We start from the raw sequence: 27,210 nt of genomic DNA, 5'->3' as shown, positions 1-27,210 counted from the left end.
GTTAATATCTTCAATATTCACTTCTATAAAATGCTGGTCCTAATTCCGTGGACACATTTATGACCATTTCATCAAAGAGTAGCGTTTCTCTGGCCCTATTATAAAATCAATGAAAAAACTCCTACAGTTGCAAATAGCAAACTGCCTGGTTTTTTAAATCAGAGAAAACTGTCACAAAATTTATTTGTACAAATAATAAAACAAAGGCTACCTTTGTGTGCTGTTTATGACCTGCCCCATGACCTTTGACCCCTTGATAATCTGCTACTAATCTGCACCTGCTTGTGGCAAATTTGGATGGATTAAGAGGTGTCTAAATCTCAGCTATCAAAATTTGTCATGGATTTCACGACTCCATTTTGTGCCTACCGGTCTAAAAGCTTCAAAGTTCAAGAATACAAAAATGGTTATCAAGTTTGTGCATTTTTTTTTTAAATTAAGGCCAAAATCATTTGTGAAGGAGCGAACAATTTCAGCATTTTCCTTTTTCTCCCAAATCTACCTCCGGCAATTTTGGAAACTGCAAATATTTAAAATTCTTATCTCTCTGTTGATGGGATCAAGCTGTTACGCTGTCACATACATATAAAACTTCATTATTTGCCAAAAAGTGATTGATCACAAAACTGGTCAAAAGTAGGATTCTGTCATTGTTTTCTAATTCTAATTCATGGCAAATTGAAAAACTTTGCTTTTCGATTACAAAAAAAGTCTCATTTTCATTTGAAAAAGAAATCTCTCATAGACGACACTATATTTTCCTAACTCAAGGAAATGTACATGAACTGGTAGGATATGATCCCCCAGGTCTTCTAAAAAAGCACTGAAAAAAAAAACATTGACAAGAAAACGAATCAATACAAAAAGTGACCCGCATTTTGACAAAAGAGAAACAGGAAGAACCCAACATCAGGGATTGTAGGAGTGTAGCATTGTACAACGTTCCAAATCACCAATAGCAACCACACACAAACATGCAGTGCTGCAGGAACTGGTCATTGTGAATGGCATAAATGATTATTATCCATAGCGCAACTCAACATTCACATATACAATATGCCTGAGAATGGCTGTGTGTGTAGAGACCTGTGTCAAACTCAGGCGTTTGTGATTGTATGCAGTCAGATCACAGTTGACCTATCAGTAATGATAGCTTCCTCTGTCAGTCTGTGTGCAATGTTGCAAGCTCAGGGTATTCCTACATGTACATGTAAATGAAGTGTGTGTGTAACTGTTAAGTAGGCCTTTCTTGTGTGTGTTTTTCCCCGGCACTAGAGGGCCTGCCTTTTTAACCGACTGTTGCTTGTAAATTAGACTTGCTTAAGGCTCACCTTAGCCCAAAATTTTGAAATAAGATTACTCCATGCTGCCACTGAATGGGCTATATCCGGCCCATTGCGTAGACCAGATGCGTGAAAAGCCATGCTGAATCACGTGAAGAGAGCTGGGCAGTGCTATCGCATAGGATTACCTTGTAACATCATTGAATGGGGTCAATCCAGCCATTGTGTAGAATAGTCGATGATTTGAAAAGACTTCCAGTGAATAGCCATTCTGAATCACGTGAATAGAATTTTGTGCACTCTGGGACCGGCTTTACTAGGCTAAGCTAGTCTTGTTTTCCTCAGAATTTGAAGAGAACCTCAAGCAAAAGAACATGGAGCTTTTTTGAAGTCTTTATTTTCACTGAATGCAGTGAAACACAGTCAACGAAATTAGTGTGTCTGCTCATGAATATGTATGAGGTACAATTATGCACAACAGCTGGCGAGGATGGAGAGACCCAGAGCTGATGGCTCATTAAGTAAATACACTGGAATAATTTTTTTTTAAGAAAATCAACAAAATCATACCTCGATTTACATTTGAATACAACATCCATTTTTTTCCCCAATAATTCTTGGGCTGACAAAATGGATGTCTGTTTATTTCATTCAACACGTTTCTGTTTCATTTCATTGTCATTTCATTTTGTTTATTATTCTTCAATTATTTTGCAATGGTCTTTTACTAATTTCAAGCCAAGCCAATCCTCACAAAGTCTAGAAATTATTGCACATGCAGTTTGACTTTAATTAGTACGTACATGTAACATAACGTGCAATGTACGGCAATCCCAACCAAATAAAGCGATGTCAGCCTGTATCAATCGTTAACAACGCGCCCAGCTGCTTTTGTTGTCGAGCTCCAACCCCCCCCCCCCCCCCGACAATCAATAATCATGCTATAATGTCAGTAGGTTCCTAATGTAGGAGTGTAGCTACATTCATGTAGTCCAAACACAATGCTGGCATAATTACATGCAGTTGGGAACGCCGTGGCAGAAATTGATACTGATATTGGGAAAATCAAATTAGAAACTTGATTTCTGTGTAAATCAACTTCATGAACATGATGCTTTTTTTCTTCTGTTTCATGCGACTCATTCATCTACTTCTACTGGAACATGTGTACCTCAATTTGGGAGGATCAGGCTAATTTGGTTGCTAGCTGGATTACATAAGGCCAGTAAATATTTCCCTTATAAATACAAGGACAGAAATCTTGAAATTCTTGCCTGATAAGATTGTCTGACTGGCTTTTGAATTTTAAATACCCCACCCATCAATGGTTCAAATTGATAGCAAATACACGAACAATTATCCAGCCTACATGTGTACCTTCAAAAGCAACCCTCCGTATTTGTTTTTCTTCCAAGAAAAATGGTATCAGTTTTGCATTTTAAAAACAGAAGAAAAAAAGGATTTCTGTAAATTAAATTTAATAAATTTGTGGATCTTTATCTGATAACATGACTATCAAAGCAATGAAACAAACACTACCATTCACAATGCAAACGATACAGGTTTCAGTTTTGCATTATTGTTAACCAGTAGCTGGTTTTTGTTCATACAGGGTTTAGTTTTATGACTCTGCTCGAAAAGCTAACTACAGAAAATTCTTAGCGTATTTCAGCTTTTGCACATCTCATGACAACAGATTTTCCATGTAGAGGTCCATACATGTACATGTACATGTACATGTACATACCGTACATCACCTAAGTGTGGATGTGAATGCGAATCGAACTTGCCGTTACAGACATTCGCTGTGAAATTCACTGGAGTGGGAAATACGTTCGACTTTTGCAGTTCGAACATTCGAAAAGGTACCGTGAAGTCAGGCGTTCGCATTCGCATTCGCGTTCACTTTCACGCTGAGTCTTAACCAGATTTTAAAGCTCTATGCACAGCACCGTGATCTTACACTGAGGTTTCTGTGGCATGCAAGAGTCATGGTATCAGGCCCCCACTTTTATTGCCCTGTTCAAGCTCAGTTGCGCTTTTCTAAACCCTTATACTTCTCTGCTCCCTATCCTAACCCACGTCCCCAGAGTCACAACCAAAACAGACTTGCAACCAGATAGGACTTGTCAATAATCCCAACCCCAGGAGCACTAAAGTAGGGGGTATATTTATCCAGTCATGCCTCCCGCTGGACGGAGTATTATGCCCTTGACGGTCATCGGACTATCTCTGCATGCGAAAAGATGCGTTACCGATGACAACCAACCGAGTACCGGCGACACGGAGCAGCATCCACTAGACACAAGATGCAGGGTCAATCTAGGATGTTGCCATGTATTTTTCTCAGCTTGGCCGAAGCTCTGTAGTTGGGCCCTGTTTAGTGCTTACGATGGATTGTGTAAAACCAACAGCCGTGTGCAGAGTCTTTGGGTCACTGCCAAGTTCATGTTCGTCGTAACCTTTGAAGTTGCTGCATACATAATTCAGGCCACTGCGTAGTGCGTAGTACTCTACTAATGCTTGTCTGTTAGCAAATATTCACACCCCCAAGTACCGTATGTCAACCTGGCTGGCATCGCTAACGTCTGATTACAAGATTCTATTCTGACTCGTCCCCGGTGTTTATTCCTCAAATAGATCACATGACTCCAAGAACCTGACTGAGGTGCAACCGAGGTATCCAATGGCCAAGAAGTACAAGTCACCGGCTTCAGTAGTATCAGTAGCAAAGACGTCCACAATGAAGAGCTACATGTACTTGTGCCTTACTGTATAACATTTGTACTTTTTCCTATGTACAACTAAATTGTTTACCGATACAGTATGCACAACTTATCCAAAATGTTTGGAAACAACATACTTTTTCAACCGCAATGCATACATCTGTGAAGGACAATGCACTGTACAACAACCATGAACATGTACATGTACTGTGCATTGTACACTTGCCCCGGTACATGTACATGTATGCACAGCAAACCTTACTGAAACACTGTGGAATTTTAGGAATCAGGCAGGATGGAATATTGAGACCAAATTTTCACTCACAACAAAATTCACAAGCAGCCAACAGCTCCTGCTCACTCAATGATCCTTATGGAGCAACAATGCTCCAGCGCTTACACTAGTTACAGGAACATGGTACCGGTACTTGTGTTCTTGGGCAAGACACATTACATCAATGTTGTTTTTCTTACCTACTGTTTCATTGCTTTTCTTGTTTTTGTATCACTGTCCTGAATTGTGTTGGTCTCAATGTGTTGGTCTCAATATAAAAAGTCTCAATATAAATGTAGTGATGTACCGGTACATGCATGCCCAAGTTTAGTAACAGATATCCTTGGAAGCGAAGCAGGGTTACATTTTGACAACTCCCCCTCCCCCAACCCAGTGTTATCAGGCCAGAATCTGACCTACATGATGTACACTCTGGCATAATCAACTCCTCAAAATCAACACGCTACATGTGCCATGTACTTGGGTCGATCTTGCGTTACTAAACATAGAAGCAGTGGGCCCCGTCAGCGACATCTGCGGACCGAATTAAACTAACGTACCGGTAGGTTAACGCGGTCAGTGTTGGCTGGCAGAGTGTAAACAGGAAGGCAAAAGGGCAACGCGTTGGAAATGTGTCTGTAGGAACTAGCCACGGACAGTTTATTGTATCTGTCACTAAATATTATTCTTAGTGCATTACCTCTTTGGGTCTAAGATAAGGAATACTTACAGTATAATTTACTAAAAAGGTTGGGAACATCATCTCTAAACAATTTTTTTGTGAAAATTGTAAAAACATTTTTTTTTTTTTTTTTTTTTTTCATTTGTTTCTTTTTTAACTCTAGATAAAGCCCAAAACTTGATTATTCTTATATCGAATTAAAACTCTAAAAAAGAAATATGAAAAAAAAGGTAAATAAAAAAGATCACAAAACCACCATCGATATTTCAGGGAATACACTGTAAATTTTTTACTAAAAATAAACACAACTGCTTCAACATAATGATAAAAAAAAGTTCTTTTATACATTTTGTATATATATACATGTCATCAAAAATAATTTACTTTAAAAAAGCTGGGAACATCATCTCTAGAACAATTATTTTTTTGAAAATAGTTAAAACATTTAATTTTTTTTAATTTTTTTATTTGTTTTTTTTTTAACTCTAGACAAAACCCCAAACTTGATTATTCTTATATCGAATTAAAACTATCAAAAAGAAATATGAAAAAAGGTAAACAAAAAAGATCACAAAACCACCATTATTATTTCAGGGAAAACATTGTACATTTTTAACTAAAAATAAACACAACTGCTCAACGTAATGATAAAAAGTTCCTTTAAATAAAAGTTAAAAAAATGTTTGAAAATCTGATTCAATTCTATTTTCTTCTCATGAAAATTGTTTGCTAACTTCTACTTTTGATTAGATTTTTAACAATCATCATAATCATCAGATAACTATTAATCTGTTTGCGTTGATGGCTACAGTTGCCAAAAAAAAAAAGGATTGACAAAAAATTCATCTCAATAGCCACCATGGTATTTATGAGCTAGGAGAAACAATTTTCTTTCCCATGATGGCCCAACAGCATGTAAATGTCACAGGCGGTCCATGCACACACACACACGCAGACACAGGCTGTCTGTAGGTCCGTACAGGAAAAACACTCCCATCATAGAGCCAAGTTAACCTGTAAATCGCAGCGTACACCTACATGTACATGTACCAGTACGGTGAGGTCCGAGTGCAGAAAAAAACTGAAAAATTCATGACAGTTCAGGATTTGACTCTCTGCAGCAGGCTGAACGCTGAATATTTAATTGTGTAGATGTAGGCCGTGCTGTTTGTTCACTCATAACGCACTTTCTAATGTGCAGTCATTCTGATCACGTACATTTACGTATAAATTACACTGTATGTACACCAACATAGCGGTACATGTACATGACTAATCTGCCCTAAATTAAGAGATAAATATCAAGTTGTTAATTCAATTCCCAGGTCATTTTAAAGAAATTTGCTTTTGTTATTGAATTCTTGCCATGTTGTTGATCAAATAAAACCTCAGCAGCACACTTAATCTTCACAAGAAATTCAATTTACAAAACAAAAGCCTGAATCGTGTACTGACATGTACAAATTGTCAAACCGCACAAAGAAGCTGCAGCAGTATATTTATTTATCTAAAACACAGGTGGAAGTTAATGACGGCACTCAACCACGGTGACTAATTTGGAGAATGGTTTGGTGTGGGTGTAATGAAATGACTGAGTCGGGTCGTAGCGTTCGTTTCAAATTTGCCGTCGGCCATGGCTGGTTGTGCTCCAAATGCTCATGGCTTCCCACCCTACACTATCACCAACTGGCACTGTGGCAGAGGGGAGAAGTCAGCTTAAAGGGGCAACCCCATCCATCAATATTTTCTGGGGGAATGAAGAGTTGGAATGATGCGTAGTTCCAATTTTCCTTAATACCACACTGTGTAAAGACAATGTCACAAAAAAAAGGTTACATTCCAATATGACTGAAATATGTAACTGGATGTTTCATTAAAATGAAACATGTACATTCCCAAGCTGACTTCTTAACAATCCTAACCTCCTCCCCCCCCCCCCCCCCTTCCGTGGACGTCACTCAGTCAATGTCTTTACAAGGACGTCAATGTCTCTTTAAGAACGCTAATTCTTTAGATGGCCAACCGGGCAGAATACAGAAACGGGTTGGCTCTAAATGTCAAGGGATTTTGGGCCCCTGTCTGCACTCCGTTCTGAATATCGCCAGCGGCGTGATGTTCTTTCATGCTGGGAACACTGTTTACGTCTTAGCCGGGGCTGAATCCATCCAATAAATAGTTCTGGTTATCCGACATGTAGGTTGCACTCTCACACTTATAAAATCTGTCTCTTTGAAAGCGATTTGTGGGGTGTGTTTTTTGTCCTGGGAAAAGCCAAGGCATGTTGTCTTGCAAACGAACAATTAAGTAATTATCTGGAGCACTTGTACGATGGTCTGTATCACAAAAACCTAATGTGAATGTTGTGCATGCACTTGATGTTTTCTTTACGGGAATAGCAGTTAATCCTATTGTGTGTAACTTTGAATGACCTGAAGATATGTTTAGATGACCAATTTATGACCAATAGGGATTTTGTATAGGGACAACTGAACATTGTGGTTAATTACTTTAACTTAGATTTAATGTTGTTGCATGAGATAGTTTCATGATTTGAATCACTATCTAAATTGAAATAAAGTTGCTCAAAAATATGAAGTTTCCATGAAGTTGGGAGATGCTTGTAAGATTTTAACACAATTCGAGATTAGGTAAACGGCGTCACTCAGTGTAACTCAAACTGTTATTGTTACGTTTATTTGTGACTCTTCAAGTTGTTTAAAGGGAATATACAACATTTGCAAACATCGAAAAATAAAACTACCAAGTTTTTGCGAAATACCTTAATAGGATGTTGGTAAATGACAGTCTAAAGCATCCTGTAAAATTATGGCACCTGGTATACTGTCATTTTCAAGAAAAGTGGTATTTTTGTATCAATTTCCAACGCTGATCGGCCGATCAGCGTTGGAAACAACTGGCTTTTTTTCCAAATACTGGACCCAATTGACCATTACACTTGTTTGCAATCGATTACACACCTATGAACGGGTACAAGCCAGCTAGACTGGTTCCCTGACCTTACAATTCCCCAATGTATGTAAACTGCTCTGTTTCTTCTTATATGGAGTCAGGGAACCAGACTACAGGAAAATGATCGTTTTTTATTGTTTTTTATAGCATTTTCGAACCCAAAACCTCCAAAAAGTCAGTGTAACTATATTTGCTTTATATTTCCAACCCCCCAATTCCATCCATTTCTGAAAATTACAGCAAAAGCAAATGATGTATATTCCCTTTAAGAAAATTTCAGAGTACTGGAATGTTTTTCTGCATGTTGTTTCCTGTTGTTGGATTCTTGCAAGTGTGAAAGGGGCTTCCAATCCTCATGATAAAAGTCTGCAAAGCATTTACTGGTAGTAAGAAAACCGGGTACCCGACTGAAAAAAACACGGGTACCCACTAAAGTACCAACCCCAAAATTCAAATCTCGGAAGTTGCAGTCCAGATTGTTCATTATAAGGTAGGTTACAGGTAACCGATCCCATAATCTGGAACCGATTCCTGATATCAATAGTTGGGTACTCAGGTACCCGGCCGGTTCCGATGCACAGCCCTAGCCCATGATGGAGGCAGGTCTAAGACGGAGAATTTGGAAAGTGTGCACTAGGCCTTTATCATAGCTGCAGCATTCATGTCACCCCTCCATCATAATTAACCTGGTTTCTTGTTAACGCCTACCGGTACCCATCCCTGACTGTGATGCACACTAATATTAAATCACTCATCTGACCGGAAAGCCAGGTGCTGCAGGATAATCACTTCGCAGGTTTCCAGAACGACACTGACAAATCCTAGCAAAATATTATTACCACAGGTACATTCCGCGAACCTGGACCAAGTTTTCTACATCTCATGAAAATGAACTCAAGTGGTCAATGAAGTATTGCACAATCAATTAAATAAAGGATGTCAAATTCCAGTGTGCTATTTCTTGTAAAGGTAGAAACATTTTTAATCGTAATCCTCCTCAATCCTCCAGGCAGTTTTGGAGGATTTTGGAGGGGTGAGGCTGAATGGCAAAAAAAGTGTGGGTTGATTTTGGAGACTGTACCCAGCATTGTTTATGTTCATCCATGCATAAGTGAGCCCTGCATTCCGCACTGCAAAAAGGCCTCCAGGGAGTTAGGGTTAACAGGGATTGTTGGAGGACTTTGAAGAACTGATGCAATGGTTACCCCGCCACTGAACAAATTCAAGAAATAAAGGTTTATTTTGGAGGATTGAGGCTGAATCCAATTTTTACATGGTGTTAACTGGAGGATTTGCAGGAATGAGGATGGTCCCTAGCCAAAAGGCCTAGGGGGGTTAGAATTAATCCTCAAAAAATCCTCCAGTGTTGGAAACTACTGGCACTATCTACACATGTACATATCTAGGTACATACCTACACATTGGGCTTGACAATGTGACACTTTGTTTACTTTGTTTTTTCCCTACCTCATGACAACAAAGTTCGTTCAAACATCATGAAGCCTACAACAGCGAGACTGCCAATTATTGCGCATACCCCGCCGATTCCTGCGCAGCGCTCCCCTGGCACCAGACCGCATCAATTGCCATCCTCAATCAAACACCATGACAGGGCACTACTATAAATGCGTAAATTGGGTATCCACAACATAGAGAGGCTGGACAGGGACGGGTCACCAGACCTCCCTATGGTGTACTATCAACCAGGCCGCTCGCTGCCTACTGCCTATCACTTGACCTTTCCCAGAGTGCATTGAAAGGTCAGGGCTGCTTAGCTAAGGTTGAAACCTAACATCACTTTCGTCTATGAGGCTGTCTGCAATGCATGTTATGTTGGGATCACATTCAACATCTCCTACAAATGTAATTTGTAGAATTTCTGCCAGTAGGTTTTTTAGGGCTGACGATTTTGTTTGTTTTCCTAATTCAGCAGAAATTCAACAGCACTAGCCAAATACATGTACTCTTTAATTTAATGCAAAGTAAAACTTATGTGATTTTGTTAACAAATTTTTCCAGTTCCTTAACCCTAACTCCCTAAGCTTCTTGTCCAGAAGCAGCCTGAATCCTCCAATAACCTCCAATGGCAAAGAGTTAATAAAAACTCTTAAGCACCCGATTCCTTCAAAATCATACATTTCTGTCACTGGCGGAGGCCTCTGCCAGGATCCTTCGAAATCCTCCACTGGGTTTGCTGGCATGTTAGCACATAATCAGATGGCACAATCTGTATTGTTCATTGGCAATGCCAAGGTCGTAAACAGTTGGAGTAAAGAGGCTGTACAATAAACAGTGGTAAATGTTGGATGCCTGCCCAAATATACATATTCATGCATAAAGCAAGTAACAGCTTGAATCCTCCAAAATCTATATTTTGGCAAAACCGGCCAGAGCCTCAATCCTCCAATTTCATCCAGCCTCAGTTGGGGCCTGCTAACCTCCATTATCCTCCAGAGGCAAAATCCTGTGATGCCCTCAATCCTGCAAAACCCTCCAGTGCTTTGATTTTAAAAGGCCTTCAATCCTTCCAAATTCCTCCATTATGCAAAGAGGATTTTTAAGGAATTGGGAAGGTTAGCGTTATTAATCAACATGGAGGATTTGAAAGACTTTGCAGGATTAAGGAAGGCAGAGTCGATAAACTATTATTTCTTAACATGGGAATTCATGACCCTTGATCCATATAATGTGCCATAGCGTTCCTGCAGGATCTTGCTAGGCCAGTTCTTAAGTCATCACAAACACGAACGCAAACAGAAATTTATCATGTCACTGCAAGTACATGTATTCGCGCTGTGAATTCACAAAAAGTTTAACGCATTTCAACTCTGACAAATTGGCAGCCAATGTTTCATGACATCATACTTGCTTTGCATTCGAGTGAACCATCCTAATCTTGAAGGATGCTCATCCACATTAGAAACGCAGTAATTTCTTTATAATTATTTGAAATGAAATGTTCATAACCCTCTTGTTGGATTTCACAAACGGTTGTGACATTTTTGATTGCCTCAGCTGCTTCCAAAACAGCAGGGTCCTTTCAAATTACTACTGTGGAAACAGGGTTCAGGGAAGATATTAAAGGAGAGGTCATACCTGTGACAGCCCAGTATGTATCCAGTGCATTCTTGATTCCCCTGCCTTGTGAGCCCCTTTAAATGTTGACCACCCTTTTCCCCCAAACCCCTACTAGTCCCTGAGTCACAATAAATGATAATGATGTTATATTCCTCCAGCCCTGGTTTGGCATGCATAGGATCACACATACAGCAAACCTGCACACAAGACTGTGCAGTCATGTCAGCCGGCACAGAATTAAGTCTTGTTTCTCTGGATAGCAATATCAAGTTTAGTGAAAGGGTTTCTTTTTTGCAGGAGTACTATCTTGAATTCACTTTCTCTGTGGTATTGAAACTTTGAAATTGTCTTGTCATAATTAAATGCTTGCTCGTGTTCAGGCAAATTTAAGTGAAGTGACTTTCGGGACAGAAAATACTCCTAGAAGAATTTGCTTGAGAAGAAATGATTTAGGATTGTGGTGTGATTGTGGTGTGGATTTAGGATTTAGGATTGTGGTGTGTACTGTAAGGGTTTTCGTTATGGGGGGGGGGTTCATTTCAATTATCAAGGGCTAACAAAGCATTAGATAAAAGATGATTTCTGTCAGTCATTTCATTTGAACTATAGCTATTCCTCAATGTTTCAAAGTGAAAGTGAAACTTGTTATGTAGTACCAACTACACGTTCATAAATTAATGTGAGCATGTTATTATCTATTCATAAATACCTCAGACAGTTTACCCATTTCTATTGGTCGAGAGCCCGTCATGTGGCCTAGCTTAAAATGGCTCATAAAAACACCGGCTGGCTGGTCTTAAACACTTTGCCAGTGTCACGTGAAATTTGGACTCCTACGAATCTGGTGCCTTCTAATGATTCATTGGTTGAACGTTCACAATTCTCACGTTGGCATGTGCAAAACCACCAGTGAGTCAGCCTTTCATAGTCCTAAATTCACACTACACCAGCACAGCTGCATTCTGCGCCACGTCGCCTAGTACGCACGACGCACGCCAATCTCCACATAAAGAGTTGTTTACGACTACTCGCAAGAGGGACATACCAGTACCATAACATTAAGCTAGAAGGGTGTTTAAAAAATCATGAAGTAAAACTTTTGCACAAAATCATTGGAAATGTATAAGTTGTGACTTGTTTTGACTTTTGGACCAAAAAGTTTTGATTAGTTTTGACAGAAAATAACTATGTGCTTGGCCAGTATTACACACTATGTAAAGACCGGTTTGGAGTCTGGATGCTGTTTGGCAACCGGTCTTAAACATAGTGTTTAAAACCAGCCAAGCAAACGTCCTTTGACCTTCACATACTACTTTTATGTGTAATTTTGAAGGACATGTGAGTGGAAAATAAAAAAATTATATCATTCCACAGAGTTACAAATATGCTTGTCCAGAGAGACAGTTTTTTCAATCCTTCAGGCCAAGTCATTAAATGACTCCAACATAATGATGTCAGTGTTGTGGCATTAGCCCTTGACTCTCTGTACAAGTCCCTTACGTGTCTCTCCTCGCCCGCAGATCTCAATACAAGACAATCAAACAAACCAACAACAAAAAAAACCAGAAGATGATGAGGGTAGGTCGCTCCTTATATTATCGATCCTTGCTCACCCCCATCGCTGACACGGCCCTAGAAAAATGGGAATATTAAACCCAAGGACAGTTCGTGGTAGTCAACTGGTACGTAGTACTGGCAGAGTGAGGCGGACGGATCGGCAAATCAAGGGACAACATCTTGCTCATTGATGGACGACCGATTACAGACAATGTCAAAAAAAAAAAAGCGACGACAATCGGTATCGGAGCAGCCCGCCGGCAAACAATAGCAGTGCAGCGCGCGGACGGCCGTGGCAATTGCAGGACGCGGGGAGTAACGCCGGCAAGCAATTATGGGAGGCGAGATGGATGTAATATCGGGGCTGACATTGAAAGACATCACAGGGCTGGGGAAGTTGCTCAGTATTGGCAATAATGGCAAGTGGAAATCAAGTGTGTTAAAAGGAACTGAATAGGTCTGTGATGCAGACCGCTTTACAGAAGATTGAATGGTTTAAACGCAGCAGGCGTCCATCGTCTAAAGGAAACAGAAACTAGGAAATACTATCAGGTTTTCAAGCAGACCCAGGTGAAAAACTGGAGGAAAAGGACAAAAGTGTACCGTATTGAAACAACAAGCACAGCCCGTAGGTCCATACATCCATCCTAAAAGAGAACTTGCAACTTGACCTTAATATAGCAAGTCCTTACAATGACTGAACCCAGCAAGACCGCGAAATGATCAACCGATGAGCTTATTAACTGGAACACTGCACTCTAACGACCGCATAAAACCAATAACTTCTGCCCTGAACCAGAACAGGACAGGCAATTTCCAGGTACATGTAGGCCTACATGCAAGCTTATATCCCACAAAGTACATACATGTAAGAAAAGGCTGGGTGTCCCCTTGGTAGATTACTCTGTGAATATATTAACCTTGTTTCTGACAATGCTTGAATGCCTACTGACGAGTCAACCTATACACTTCTTAATGATGACATGAAGTGGGACTGACCCACGGCAGTCCACGGTGGAAAAGTGAAGTTTCATCTTCAAATGTAAATTTACTAGATTCCATGGAAACATCATCACAATACTTAACGTGTAGCCATGTTTTTCTGGGGGGAGGGTTGCTTTTTATTTCCTAATGAGCCATGCTGGCATTTTTGTCATCAAATTTGTTCCAGCAGTTTCTTAAGGATGCTCTCCCTGTTCTACTCTATAGATTTTTGTTTTTAAATTGCTATTTTTCTAGCAATACAAAAATTATTCACTTTTCGATGAGACATCACATCTAAAACCTGCCCACCTTTACCTAACCATTTAACAAATTTTAAATGATTTTGCGGCCCGACAATAATTCAGGCGTATTTTTGTGTGCAGTATCCCTTACCCCAACAGGTTTTCTCAGACCTCCCTGCCAAATGCAACAAAATGCAACTTGCCTGAAATAAGAACCTTGCTAAATGCAACAAATTGCAACAGTGGATTCTGTAGTGTTGCATTGCGCTGTGAACCCAATGCCTACCAGCCTTGGCACAAAGCAGTTACCCTGCTAAATGCAACACACTGCAACAGTGGATACTCTTGTATCACCTTGGCACTGTGAGCAGTTACCCTGCTAAATGCAACACACTGCAACAGTGGATACTCTTGTATCACCTTGGCACTATGAGCAGTTACCCTGCTAAATGCAACACACTGCAACAGTGGATACTCTTGTATCACCTTGGCACTATGAGCAGTTACCCTGCTAAATGCAACACACTGCAACAGTGGATACTCTTGTATCACCTTGGCACTGTGAGCAGTTACCCTGCTAAATGCAACACACTGCAACAGTGGATACTCTTGTATCACCTTGGCACTATGAGCAGTTACCCTGCTAAATGCAACAAGATGTAACAAAGCATGGAGACTTGAGTTGGCTGTTAAATGGAACAGTACAAATTGAAACTTGTTAAGAGAAAAACTATAAAATGGTGGAGAGCATGGGTACAAGTAGAGCACCATTATCTGATTTTTAATGACCAAATCTATTTTGAAACCTCTGCTGAATGTGATCTAACCCAACACATCATCAGACAACCCAATATTTTGTCAGGAGAATGCGGAGGGGAAACAAATTGCCCACACATAACACAGTGCACCGCGTTGCACATCTAAAATGCAGAGCAGGATCCGTTGGCCCATTCTAAAAACATGTTCAGCAGGGTAGCCAAAGAATGTCCCTAAATATATTCATCAACTCACATACATAAGAAGAAGCATCAGTCTGCAGCTGGGAACTCGTGTTCTTAAAATACATACAGATCTGTTACTATTTAATACAAAAAAGCTTGGTTTATATAGGGGGTGGGGGAGGCTCGGCACTGGTACACTGATACAGACACAGGGATTTTACTTTTGACATATACATGTATTGCGTATGGTTTCCACTAGGGGGAAACAGTATCGTTGCCTATGATGCACAACGACATCCCTGAACACTATTCACACTATTGACACAAGGTGGGAAATATGCATTCAGACGGACAAAACATGAAATGAAAAAACAAATTGTGGGTCAAGTTGGGGTTGATTGTTGTGTATACATCAGGATATTATATACCGTGTCAATACAGATCACAAATACTCGATGCTAATCGCATAATGCGTGGTATACGATGTACATGTACATCAGGCAATGGAGATGGGATATATGTACAACAAGGGATGGATTCAGGTCAAAGGTCTGTCATTACAAACACATTGTCTTGTTGTTGTAGCTACATAGCACAAAAAGTTAAGCATAAGATGCACATTCTCTTGTGATCCGACAGTAAGACACAGTTACTGTGGTATGGTATTCAACTGAGACTGGTTCACTGCCGAAACAAAAGGTCAGTTCGGAATATGCACCTATTACTGAGGGTTTAAATTATGCATGGCAGCGCCGTAGTGGGGCCCAGCGTGCAGTTTGCGTTTGCACAGATGGTGTGAAGAGGCCAGTGCTGTATCATCATCATCAAATACGCGATGAAATTAAAACTGGTGGAGAGCGAAATACATGAGTGTACTGTATGTGCAGTGTATGGGTTTAGTGCGTACATGTACTGCACATGTATATGAACACTGTGCACAGACTTCGCTCCAACATACTCCAGTATGTTGAGCTGTCAAGGATTGATTTATGAGGTTTTTTCATGAGCAGGAGATCTATTTTGAGTATGTAGGCCGGTGTGAAGCTTTTATATCCGTGGGAACTAAACACAAGGAGACCAGACATGTTACAAATGCAATCAACCAGCATGGCACTACCAGCAACTCTTCACACACTGTGCCAAACCACAGGGCTGTCAAATGTTTAATATGTATACAAAAATGCAAAGAGGAAACTGCAGGCAGACATTGGGTATGTACCAATTGTGAACAATATTTTTTTCCGAACAAAGTTTCAGATTGGTTAAGAGTATACAGTCTAATCTTTATCCTTTGAATGCATACACGCATATAAATAGGAGACAAATTAACCATTACAGCATCTTCACAAATTGATGGTTGTGTTATTAAGACATACTACATAAAATGTTCTCCCAGTTTATTATAAAACACAAAATCCTGCTTGCTGGCTGTGATTTTTTTCCAATTGCCTACATTATGTACATGTATAAAATGCTGTCTATAATTCTGATGATTTTATTTCTCTTCTATGATAATTAAAAATAAACCTTGACTACTATTCCTACAATTATTAAATTCACTTGCAACTTCATACATATAAAATTTACTTTTAAATATATTTATTTAAAAACTCCACACACACAAAATTATGTACATGACTAATCTCTAGAGCCGACCACTGCAAGTCTAAATATAGGACTAGGACTCAACCTATTTGACATGAGGACTTAAATAGTCTGGACAACGGGGACTCATGTTCAAGACATAAAGGACTCCAACACGAGTCTGGCTGCTAGCCCCTTTAATTGAACAGGGAACGAAGGCAGCCGGTAGTCCTGCATAATGGGCACCGGTGGTTTTGTGTGGGGACCAACGCATGATTATTCGTCAGTGTATATTACCATGGTGTGCGGTCCGCACTACGGAAACCTGATCCTATCAGAATGGAATTACAAACTGAAATTATTCTAGAATTTTCCAAGTAGGTTGAGGGCTGGCTGATATCGCTCATCAACGAAGAACAGAAAATAATCAGTATGAATCTCAAAAACCAAAATTTTTAAAATTGAATGAAACAAGGAATTTATTTCAGCATATACCCATTCTACTTTTCTCTCCAAAGCGCCACATTCCATGCATGTCCAATTTTCTTAATTCGTAATTTAAAGAAAATTTTACACAAAATCGCCAAAAAATGTATTCATTATTTTATACATGTACATACTACTCAGGACATACATGTTCACACAACATAATACTCAACAACAATGTACACTTTATCATTAACAAGATATTAGGTGAAGATTACATTAATATTACCCAATGTACCCTTTATCATTAACAAGATATTAGGTGAAGATTACATTATATTACCCAATTATTATCACCAAACCACAAAAATCACCCATAATACTAGCCTCACATGCAGGCTTTTTGTCTTTCTGTGATAAACTAAAGATCAAAGTGCACCATTTTGTAATGAGGAGACACACAATGCTCTCATGTTGGCACTGACGTGAGAAAATTGCACGCTTGCAACAGCCGTTACTCCGCGGTGGTATTTATTAGTTACTATGGCAATATGCAATTTGTTTACCGCGCCTGTTCATTTTTAGTGCCGACCTACTGACAACAAATTAGTGATAAATAAAAAAACAATTTGCAAGAACGGATTTGCTTGTTAAGGTTGTCTGACGTACGATTCACTATCGCATTGTTTCAACGCAAAGTGCATTACCATGTCAATTCATCGTATGCTTTTATAATCAAACTACATTAATTAAGCATACCATTCATGTGCATGTACATGTTCAATGCACTGACAAAACAATTAGTTGATAATTTGCGCGACCTTCTATAAATATAATGGTGGGCAGAGAATACAATGTAGGGACTTAACAAAGACAGTCTGCAAAATTATTCCACCCCTGAGGACCAATTCTTTACAATACGCATACATGTATGCAGGCCAGCCTCTGTTTGCAAAGATTTAACATTTTGTTTCAGCACGATTTCCTCAGAATTGAAATGTTATTTGTCTTTTTGGGACAGGGCGGAAGGGGGGGGGGGGAGCAGGGGAAACTGAGCAAGAAAATTCCAGAGGAAAACCTTTGTTTTTTTTATTAAAATATAAGCAACACTGTTTCATTAAGTTATGGGTCTACATGTACTCCACTATTAAAAAAAGTTTCATCAAATATCATTCAGCAATCAATACCACCTGTGGTTAATGTATACATTTATAGGGATTGTAGTACAAAGTATTTAACTCTGTTCAGGATTGTATTACAATGTATTACAAGAAAGGAAACACTGTATTACATAATGACTGGAAGTGGAAACTTTAGCACTTTCAAAAGTAGGTCAACTCTGTAGCTAGGTCACTTTGTTTCTTATGAACATTCTGATTTCCTGTGGTTCTTGTTGTGCTGTTGATTTGTTTTATTTATTACTATCCCTCTTTACTTAATTATGCTGGATTTTTATAACATCAATTTTTTGTCCATATTGATGCAATGATGGTAGCTCCTGTTGGTAAATCAATACTGGTGATTATTTTGGGATTAGTCATGAGCTTGTATTGTGTAGAATAATTGACTCTATGGACTAACCGTAACCGCTTATGTGTAGGCCCTTCTAGCTAGGAACATCCTCAATCCTCCAACTGTCACCATATGGGCAATTCCACGGTTACTCACGTTACATTCTTGATGTACTTTTGAGTTTCCTTGGGCTGTAATTACCTTACTGAAAAGGTTTAATAACTGTTACCCCTAGTAGATAGAGTAGACCTAGACCTACCTAAGCACCAAAGATGACATCCAGAAAAATGTGTTATGTATGATAAACAAGACACACAATATCGGTTACTCACGTTACGAAAATGTAACGTGAGTAACTGTGGAATTGCCCATATAAACATTGGATTCAGCCTCAATCCTCTGAAATCATCTCTTATTTCTAGAATTTGTTCAATGGAGGGGTGACCATTTACTCAATCCTACAAAATCCTCCAACAATTATTGTAATACACTGAGGCAGTACGGATGATATCCAGAAGCAGTCACAGTGCGGATGGCATGATTGGCATCCAGTATACGTTGGGCCTCAGTTATGCTTGGCTGAGCATAAACAACCCATGGTACAGCCTACGACCTCAATACAATGCATCCTCCAAAATCAACTGACACTTTCTTGCCATTCAGTCTCAATCCTCCGAAATCTGCTAAAACCCGGTTGATTTTGGAGGATGGAGGGTTGGGTCAATACTGGTTGATGACAGTCGAGATAATTTTGAACACGCCTTTCTGCATTGCAATGCCCCAGAAATTGTATTCGGAGCTAGTGGATATTTATATTATCAAGGTCTCTTCCAAGCTGCACACTATCTTGCGGAAAGTGACGTACATGTAATTCACTCAAGCCTTTTCACCTTGAAAGATGTGGATCAATAGGATAAATTTCCTTCCCTGGTTGTGACTTTGACTTATTGGAGATTCTGTAGAAATGAGCAGATAGAACACATCTGCATGTCGTGAACAAGTAGAAAGAAACATGGGGAACTTTACAGGGCCTCAACCTGAGTCTGGCTGTCGATTTAAAAAAAAAATTGGGTTTTTGTGGGGTGTTTGTGTTTTAGATCTGAAATAACATTAACTGTCTCAATCCTTCAAAATCCTCCAACAGTCACTGCCAATGACATTCAGAAGCAATGCGGATGATATCAAGCATTATACAGGGCTCAATTGTGCATGGCTAAACATAAACAATGCTGGGTACAGCCTACGAACTTGACACAAAAATGCATTCTCCAAAATCAACTGACACTTTTTGCCATTCAGCCTCAATCCTCCACAACCGCCTGGAGGATTTTGAAGGCTTGAGGGTTAGGGTTAAGACCTCTGGAATAGACCATTTGCACTGCAGCAATCTTTGAGGTGTGTGCTTTTGTACAACAGGGATATGCATGAGTAGACCTTGTACATTCATTGTTAATGAATTTAACATAACAAAACGTACCTCAAATATGGCCACTGAATGCAGTTAATCTATAGGAGGCCATGAGTTTGAATCCCAACTGAGTAAGCTTGTGAGTTTTTTGTTTCCACCATATTTGTCAAAAGGTACTGAGCAAACAGTACTTGCATGAATTTTGTTGATGAAAACTATGGTGAAAGCAGAGTCCAATATTACAATATCCCCAAGTAATTAGATTTGTCACGGGAACCAGGACCTCCCAAGCTCTCCTGAGAGCCAGGCACCTTGCCTATCAAATAGTGATGAAGGACTGCATTTGTGAAGGGCTCAGCTGCAGTTTCAGACAGGGGAAAAGGGTATCGGGGTTCATGAATGACATGAGATGACACTTCAGTAAAGGTCCCTCTAGCTCATCATTGCAGGTCAGGCAGGGATGGGCATCAGGCCCACCATCCCTGACTACAGGATAATAAGATCAAGATGACTAAGTCAAGGTTTTTTTTTTCCTTCCTGCAAACTGTACCCATTTTCTTTTAAGTATGTACCGTACATAATCTAAAACAAGAATTTGTTTGCAAAATCTGGTCAAATGTCCACCTTTATATGCCCTTGAACAACCCGCTAAGTTTCAGTGCCTGTTCACCAACCTCAAAACCCTTGGAAGTTGAATAAAACCCTAACCCAATATTTTTGCCAGTCCCTTAGATTCTTACATCACAATTGGTACATGTATAATCCCAACCAAATCCATCATCAAGAAGGTAGTTTTTTTATTGCTCTGTCAGATTTTTTTTCCTACATTGTATGCTGCTTGAATCAACATTCTCAATACTTAAGTTAAGCTATGAAATTATAGATAATGTAAAAAATACATAAAGGCACACTGCATGGTACAATGGTTAGCAATGTTGGGCAAAATTGTTGCCCAAAAAAATTCACAATTTTTTTTTTTTTTCCTACATTGTATGCTGCTTGAATCAACATTCTCAATAGTTAAGTTAAGCCTATGAAATTATAGATAATGTAAAAAATACATAAAGGCACACTGCATGGTACAATGGTTAGCAATGTTGGGCAAAATTGTTGCCCAAAAAAAATTCACAAAATTGTGCAAGTCTGCCATACAAGAGAAAATTAAAGTCCTGCATGATCGAACACATACAGTACAAGAATCTAAATTCAGGTAGGCTTGGAAACTCTCTCATGGATCACTGCTTTCTGGAATGTAAAAAACTATTACTGCACCCCTGGAAAACTTACAAGGTCACATTTTCCCTGGTTTCCTGTTTTAGCTGCAATTCCAATTAGGGCTGAGCATTGACAGGTAGTACCGGAATGGGATTGAAACAAACACGGGTACCAGACTACCCGTTAAAGAAACCCAACCCCAAAATTCAAATCTGGAAGTTGCTGTTCAGATTGCTTATAAAGAGCGGCACGATAATTCTACTACATGAGCATCGGTGAGTCAATACAGCAAGATACAAAGTCAAGAGTGTACAGTGAGCTCTATACTTTACGGTGTAAACTGCCTTTTCGAAGCATCATAAATGTGAATCAGTTTTGTTTTTGCCATGTAGCCTGGTTTTCATTTGAAAATTCTCCACAAATGATATTTAAGACCTTTTCTTTTCCATTGTCTGAGAAGTTACCAAGTAATTTGTAAAGTTGCTTACGAGTACTCGATTCCATAATCTGGAACCTTCAAAATAACTTTTCCCCAGTTAAAAAAATCTGAGAGAACTCATACATGTACGTTGGTTTGTGTTTCTAGAGCCACAGTACATTTTATTACTCAATAGCCAGAACTTTAATCATCTCCACAAAAAGTTAAATTTCTACCATGCAACTTTTGGTCAGTCCTCCTTTATTCCAATAGCACTAGCCCAGAATTGATTTCAAAATAGCCAAATAAAATAAGGTGTTAGGAGGTGTGATGTGTTCAGTTCTATTCGGTAGGACAAAGCAAGTGCTCCAAGGAGGAATTTGGATGACTCCTTGACAATGTGGTTAATCCCTCTCTTTGTGGATTACAAGCTGTTGATGAGGGCACATTTCTCAACCCCCCCCCCTCCCTTATTGGTACATGCAGTGATGGAACAATATGCCACAAGATCAATATCCCAAGGTCTTGTTGGAACATAGCGCCTAGGGTATCTTCATATGCAGTGTTTGGTATACAATGTAGGTCTATTCAAAGTCAGCAGTTAACAGGTAGGCTACCACATTCATCAGCCTATGTTGTTGTTTGTTACTAAGGATTCACCACATGTGGCATAATGAGGACACTTGGTAATACTGGCCAGTCAACTACACCCAACAATGGAGGACACACATGTAATGCCTGCTGTGCCTGGGAACAAAACTGTCATTACACTTTACATTCAGGTTTACATAAAACCAGACGTTTTAACACTCAATCTCAAAACAAGTTCATCACAGAGGCAAGTAAATGAATGTTCTGACAAAAATTGTCTGGCATGCAAAGACGTAATCGTGTCACCATAGCAACCGGAGAAACAGACTTTAATTCAATACACATGTAAGAATCAAATGAAAAGAAGCTGACACGGTTAAAAAGAATGATTTTTTGATTATCTTGAATTTGAAATAAATGCAGCACAATTAGAGCTCACCATAAACAATGTCTCAATTATGTCATTGGATTTCAAGTATCAGAATAAAAAGCAGTCTTGAAGGTATCAAAAATAATTTCATTCTTTATGTTTGATGAGCATGCTACTTTTTGGGATAAGTATGCAATTCATAAACTTGAAGATGAGTTTGCCAATGTGGCTTAATTAGAAAAATGGTTTTAAAAAGTGTATTCACCAAAAATTCTGAATTATCTATTTGGAAAGAGTTACATACCTGGACATCACTTGTCAGACCTGTGCACAAACCCTATGGGACAGGTCTGACAAATTCCCAAGTGTTTTCTCAGTAAATGATCAATTTTTCCTGCAAAATATGACTTTTTAGGACATGTTATTGCTTTCTGATGGCTGATCACTACAGGGAAAAATTAGTTATGTCCATGTTTGGAATTCTTCCCATAAATGTCGTTATCGATGGGGACACTTTCAAACCATTTTTCATCACTAGAATATGCTTTGCTTAAATACTCAAAGTAAAATTCAAAATGCGACCTAATAATTTATATATCCGGATATAGGAAAAATCTGGAACTAGGAAAACGACTGTACAGTGTAACACAGCATCATTCTGCATTATGTTGTTTACCGCCATTCAAAATGCACAGCCACATGACAGCACAATGTGCATCTTGTCCTTGCCCCATGATTTAACAAATTTGGATGATAAATAAATAAATGAAATGTTCTTCTCATCGTAGAAGTCTGCACTTCACAGAAGGAAGGAAGGAAAGAGGGCAGAGGTGCACACTTCCCATTGCTGTTCCGTCCAACCCTTTTTTTAGTACTGGGTCTTCGCATTGGATCGGGCCTATGTGCATAACAAATGTTCATCATCGGTCACCCAAAATATTTCTTTTCCATTTTCATTCAATAAGATGAAAATAAAACTTAAAGTCATGATTATGCTTTAGGATCAATCATCCATACCATGTTTGTTACATAGGGAGTATCATAATCAGAAATGTCATTGAAGTTCTCAGTAGGTATACATGTATTTATGTGCATATTCACATGCCAGGCAGTGTATACTGGAAATATGGGCCAAGCCCACAGCATCATAAAATTACCGTCCGTCGTAGCCGTGGCAAAATAAAAAATGTTTCCGATAATATTAATTTTTCCTGGGACACAAGAACGTCACCATTGTAATGTAAACAAATAATCACTGTCAAAGATTAGAATTAAATAACACGGTGTGTAAAGAATCAATACTTCAGGAACCTGGCGTTATTATAAACATCGCCAACAAGCCACTTTTATATAAATGTCAAATGTTTGGCCATAAAACATGGCGGCGGTACAGTTATAATTCAGGTGACAATCCCTCTTAAATACTTACTTTTTACGATCCTCTCAGTAGTTGAGAGCTTCCCATCTATAGTAGCCATAGTTGAAAGGCTACTTATCCCGCCAACTGCCTTTTGGGGGTTCGATGCTATTCCAAAATATAGGATTCCAGTGGATTTCTTGCACAGTTCATCCAGGTAGCGCTTCTCCCTTTTCAGACTGCAGCGTAAACATTTACCATTTTTGCTAATTTGCATACTACTGCTGCGCAAAAAAGAAGGCTAACACGAGAGGGCGCTTTTCAACTAGACCGCTTTCAACAAATTGCTCTCACTGTGTTCGCAATTCGATGACCGACTCCCGTTTCCATAAAGTCAGTCAAAACCAGTGTTGGAGCAAAGGCTTTGACCCTCAAGGCCAAGGCCAAGGCCAAGGCTTTGACCCTCAAGGCCAAGGCCAAGGCTTTGACCCTCAAGCCTCGAGGCCAAGGCCAAGGCTTAACCCTCAAGGCCAAGGCCAAGGCCCCGTTTTATGAAATGACCACTGATATAGAACTAATTATAGTCACATGAGTGACACATCATCACGCAAGGGCGGATCCAGAACACAATTTTTTTGGGGGGGGCGCCAAAGAAATTTTGGTCCCCCCAAAAAGTGGGTCAAAAAATTACGGCTTGGGCTTCGGGGCCCGCTTAAGGGCCCCGAAAAATTTTGGATTCGACATGCTCTGTGGTGCGATTTGAGGCAATTTCTGACCATTTTAACCGATGTTTTTTGAGGAAAAGATGGTGGTGTACTCATTGCCTGCCTTTATTACGACGTCGCATAAAAAAATGGTTTCGGTGGGTTTTTTTTGGGGGGGGGGGGGGGGGCATGGCCCCTTTTGGCCCCCCTGGATCGGCCCTTATCATCACGAATTGCTCGTTACGAAGAACAACATTTCTTTAATTACAATCAACATGCTCGCATAGGCCTACACCGTTTTATGACTGCACTGTATCTATTTAAGTATAAGTTCAGGTCTTCAATTTGGTTTAACTAAACAAAATAATGATTTACTTCTATATTGACACACAGTTCTCCCAAGTGTAACAAAAGGGGGATCCAAGAAACTGATTTGGGAAATTTTTATTTGCTGGCTCAACATGGTCAGAAATATCAGCATTATCTAAAACATTTTAGATAGGCATTTGATGGAGGGGGCACTTAGGTGGATACGGATCGCCGTCCTGGGGGAAAATTTTCGCATACGGAGGATGGGCTAGATGCAAAATGGTGCCACATTTGATGCTAAATTCGATCTGAAGAAATCTCAAGAAATTGCTATTTTTGAGGTAATGATTTTAACAACGCGCAGAATTTTGCAGAGGATAGGGGGCACCAGCATTTGATGGGGGGGGGGGGGGGCACTCGGGGGGCACTAGGTTTTCCAGGGGGGCACGTGCCCCCCTGCCCCCCCCCCCCCTCCTTGGCGACGCCACTGCATGCAAATCTTTAGCACTTATCAGGGAGACATATACAACCAATCAGATCTATTCCATAGTTATGTGCAATTTAAGTGATCATCTCATTAGCCCCACAAGTGTACGGAATAGTTTTGCAGCAAATCTACTACAATGGTAACAAAATGTGATGCTACAAAAGTGGAAGTGTGCCCAACACACAAATCTATAGGGTGCTTCCCTCCTCCATGGTAATACGATTAAAATGATAACAGCAAAATTTCGAACAGATGTATCAGGAAAATGCAAAAATCTATGGGCCTTGAAGAGCCTTGACTCAAAATTGCAAGGCCCTGAACCCTCAAGGCCAAGGCCAAGGCCAAGGCTTTTGACCTCAAGCCTCGAGGCCAAGGCCAAGGCCCTAAAATCCAGCCTTAAGGCAGCCTTAAGGCCAAGGCCCAGCATCAAGGCACTACATCACTGGTCAAAACAAAACAAAATTAAGAATTAATATTTCCAAGCAAAGAAATTTCCCACCCTTACTCATGAAACATGAGACAGATCCTGATGTACAGATAAATGAACGCATAAATGAACATGTTCCGTTTTCCTGTTTTTGGTGTCTTGGAATTTCAATCAAGATGGGATATTGCAGTATAGGCCAAGTTCGGGCAAGGACCATTAGTCGACTAGTGGTTGATTTGTGACGTACCTTTCGCCTGCGCACTGGTAGCAACGTGCGAACGTCTCTAGTCAAACGCTGGTCAAAATGTCATCGCAAAACTTCTGGATCCTGGCTCTCTGCTAGCGTTATGAATGCGCGCGGCTATTGGTTACCAGCGAAGCAAACAGCCCCAGTAGGCTGGTTCCAAATAGTCGACTAGCGTAGTCAACCATCGTCGACTAGACAGAGTTCGGGCAAACGTTAGTTAACCATTGGTCAACTATAGTCCTTGCGCGAACTTGGCCCTAGTAACAAACACATTTTCAGCAAAAACTTCATTTTAGCGAAATCCTGTTGGAAAAAGTTACATTTGATGAGTATAGCGGGTTGCTTAAAATAAGCTTGGAAATGCTATTTAAATATTTTCTACTCGCTCTTTCCTTAATTTCCCCAACGAACTTTATTACGTTAAATCGTAACTGTTACTAAAACTGAAAGAGCAGGCCTACATTGTTTTTGGAAGGATCATGATTATTAATCTATTTAATATGCATGTATGCAGGCCCCGTCTCCTCAATGTCACCGCCATTGCCTTTTATTGTGACAAGTTTAAATGGCTCATATTTTTCTTAATGTAATCCTTGAATATTGTGCCCCATTTAACTTCATTTTCAAATTTCATTTTGCCATTTCAAGAGTATTTTTTCCTATTTGTTTTCATGCTAATGCATTTCCTTATTCATGAGCAAAAGTGTGATGTAATTTTAGGCAGAGACCTCCGTGTTTCAGCTATTTCAGCACTAAAAAGTGCCAGAATTCTGGATATTTGGGTGATACAGTTCATTTTGATATTGGTAATTCATTGTTGTTTCGGTACATGACAGTAAGTCGCGTCGATGAGCAAACCTTTCTCACAAAACGTTTTCAATAAGCACTTTTTGGGGTTCACAATTTGAACATTATACCCCTATAAACTAAAGCGTGTGTGTCTACAATGACATCACAGCAACAGCGCCGTCAGTTGTAAGGAAAAGCATGGCACATTTTAAATGTTAAAAAAAGTGCACTTTTCAAAAAAGAATATTAACCAAAAAGGGATGTCACATAGTTTCCATACATTTCATAGGAATAGACATTTGCACAAAAATGTTCCAGAGTAAAAAGTCATGTCATGAACCCTGTAAAGCCTGATCTAAGACTAAGAGACATTTTTTTCTGCGGATGTCTACTGCAACTGTAAAATGGCCGAGTTCTTGACAGACCGTAAACAGACTTCTGCGCTAAACACACCACCTTGTTTTTGTCACTATCATTTTATTACTTGACGATTCTTCTTGAAATTCAACAGACCTGTTTTATATACCACGGTCAATCACTAAATGAAATTTGAATTAAATACAAGAGGTACTTCTTGGGTTATCGTCCGAAAAACGAGTGTGTTGTTTTCGTCCAATTCAAGTAGACTT

At 39.6% G+C, this 27,210-nt stretch overlaps 1 protein-coding gene across 3 annotated transcripts in view; it reads right to left on the bottom strand.

The window, feature by feature from the left end:
- LOC119730542 (serine/threonine-protein phosphatase 2B catalytic subunit alpha isoform-like) overlaps positions 1–23,900 on the bottom strand; it is a 79,067-nt gene extending 55,167 nt beyond the window's left edge. For 2 of the 3 annotated variants that reach the window (XM_038203516.1, XM_038203515.1), the window contains exon 1: positions 23,691–23,900. In XM_038203516.1, coding sequence (XP_038059444.1) covers positions 23,691–23,895 — 205 coding nt within the window. In that variant the 5' untranslated portion in view covers positions 23,896–23,900. The remainder of the gene's footprint in view (positions 1–23,690) is intronic. The other variant, XM_038203517.1, reaches the window with a different exon arrangement.
- Between the last annotated feature and the right edge of the window lie 3,310 nt (positions 23,901–27,210).

Source organism: Patiria miniata, unplaced genomic scaffold (genome assembly GCF_015706575.1).
Source record: "Patiria miniata isolate m_02_andy unplaced genomic scaffold, ASM1570657v1 HiC_scaffold_22, whole genome shotgun sequence".
In the NCBI taxonomy this organism is placed as follows: Eukaryota; Metazoa; Echinodermata; class Asteroidea; order Valvatida; family Asterinidae; genus Patiria; species Patiria miniata.
Note: the sequence above shows the minus strand (reverse complement) of the source record. Positions and strands in the feature narration are given on the sequence as shown.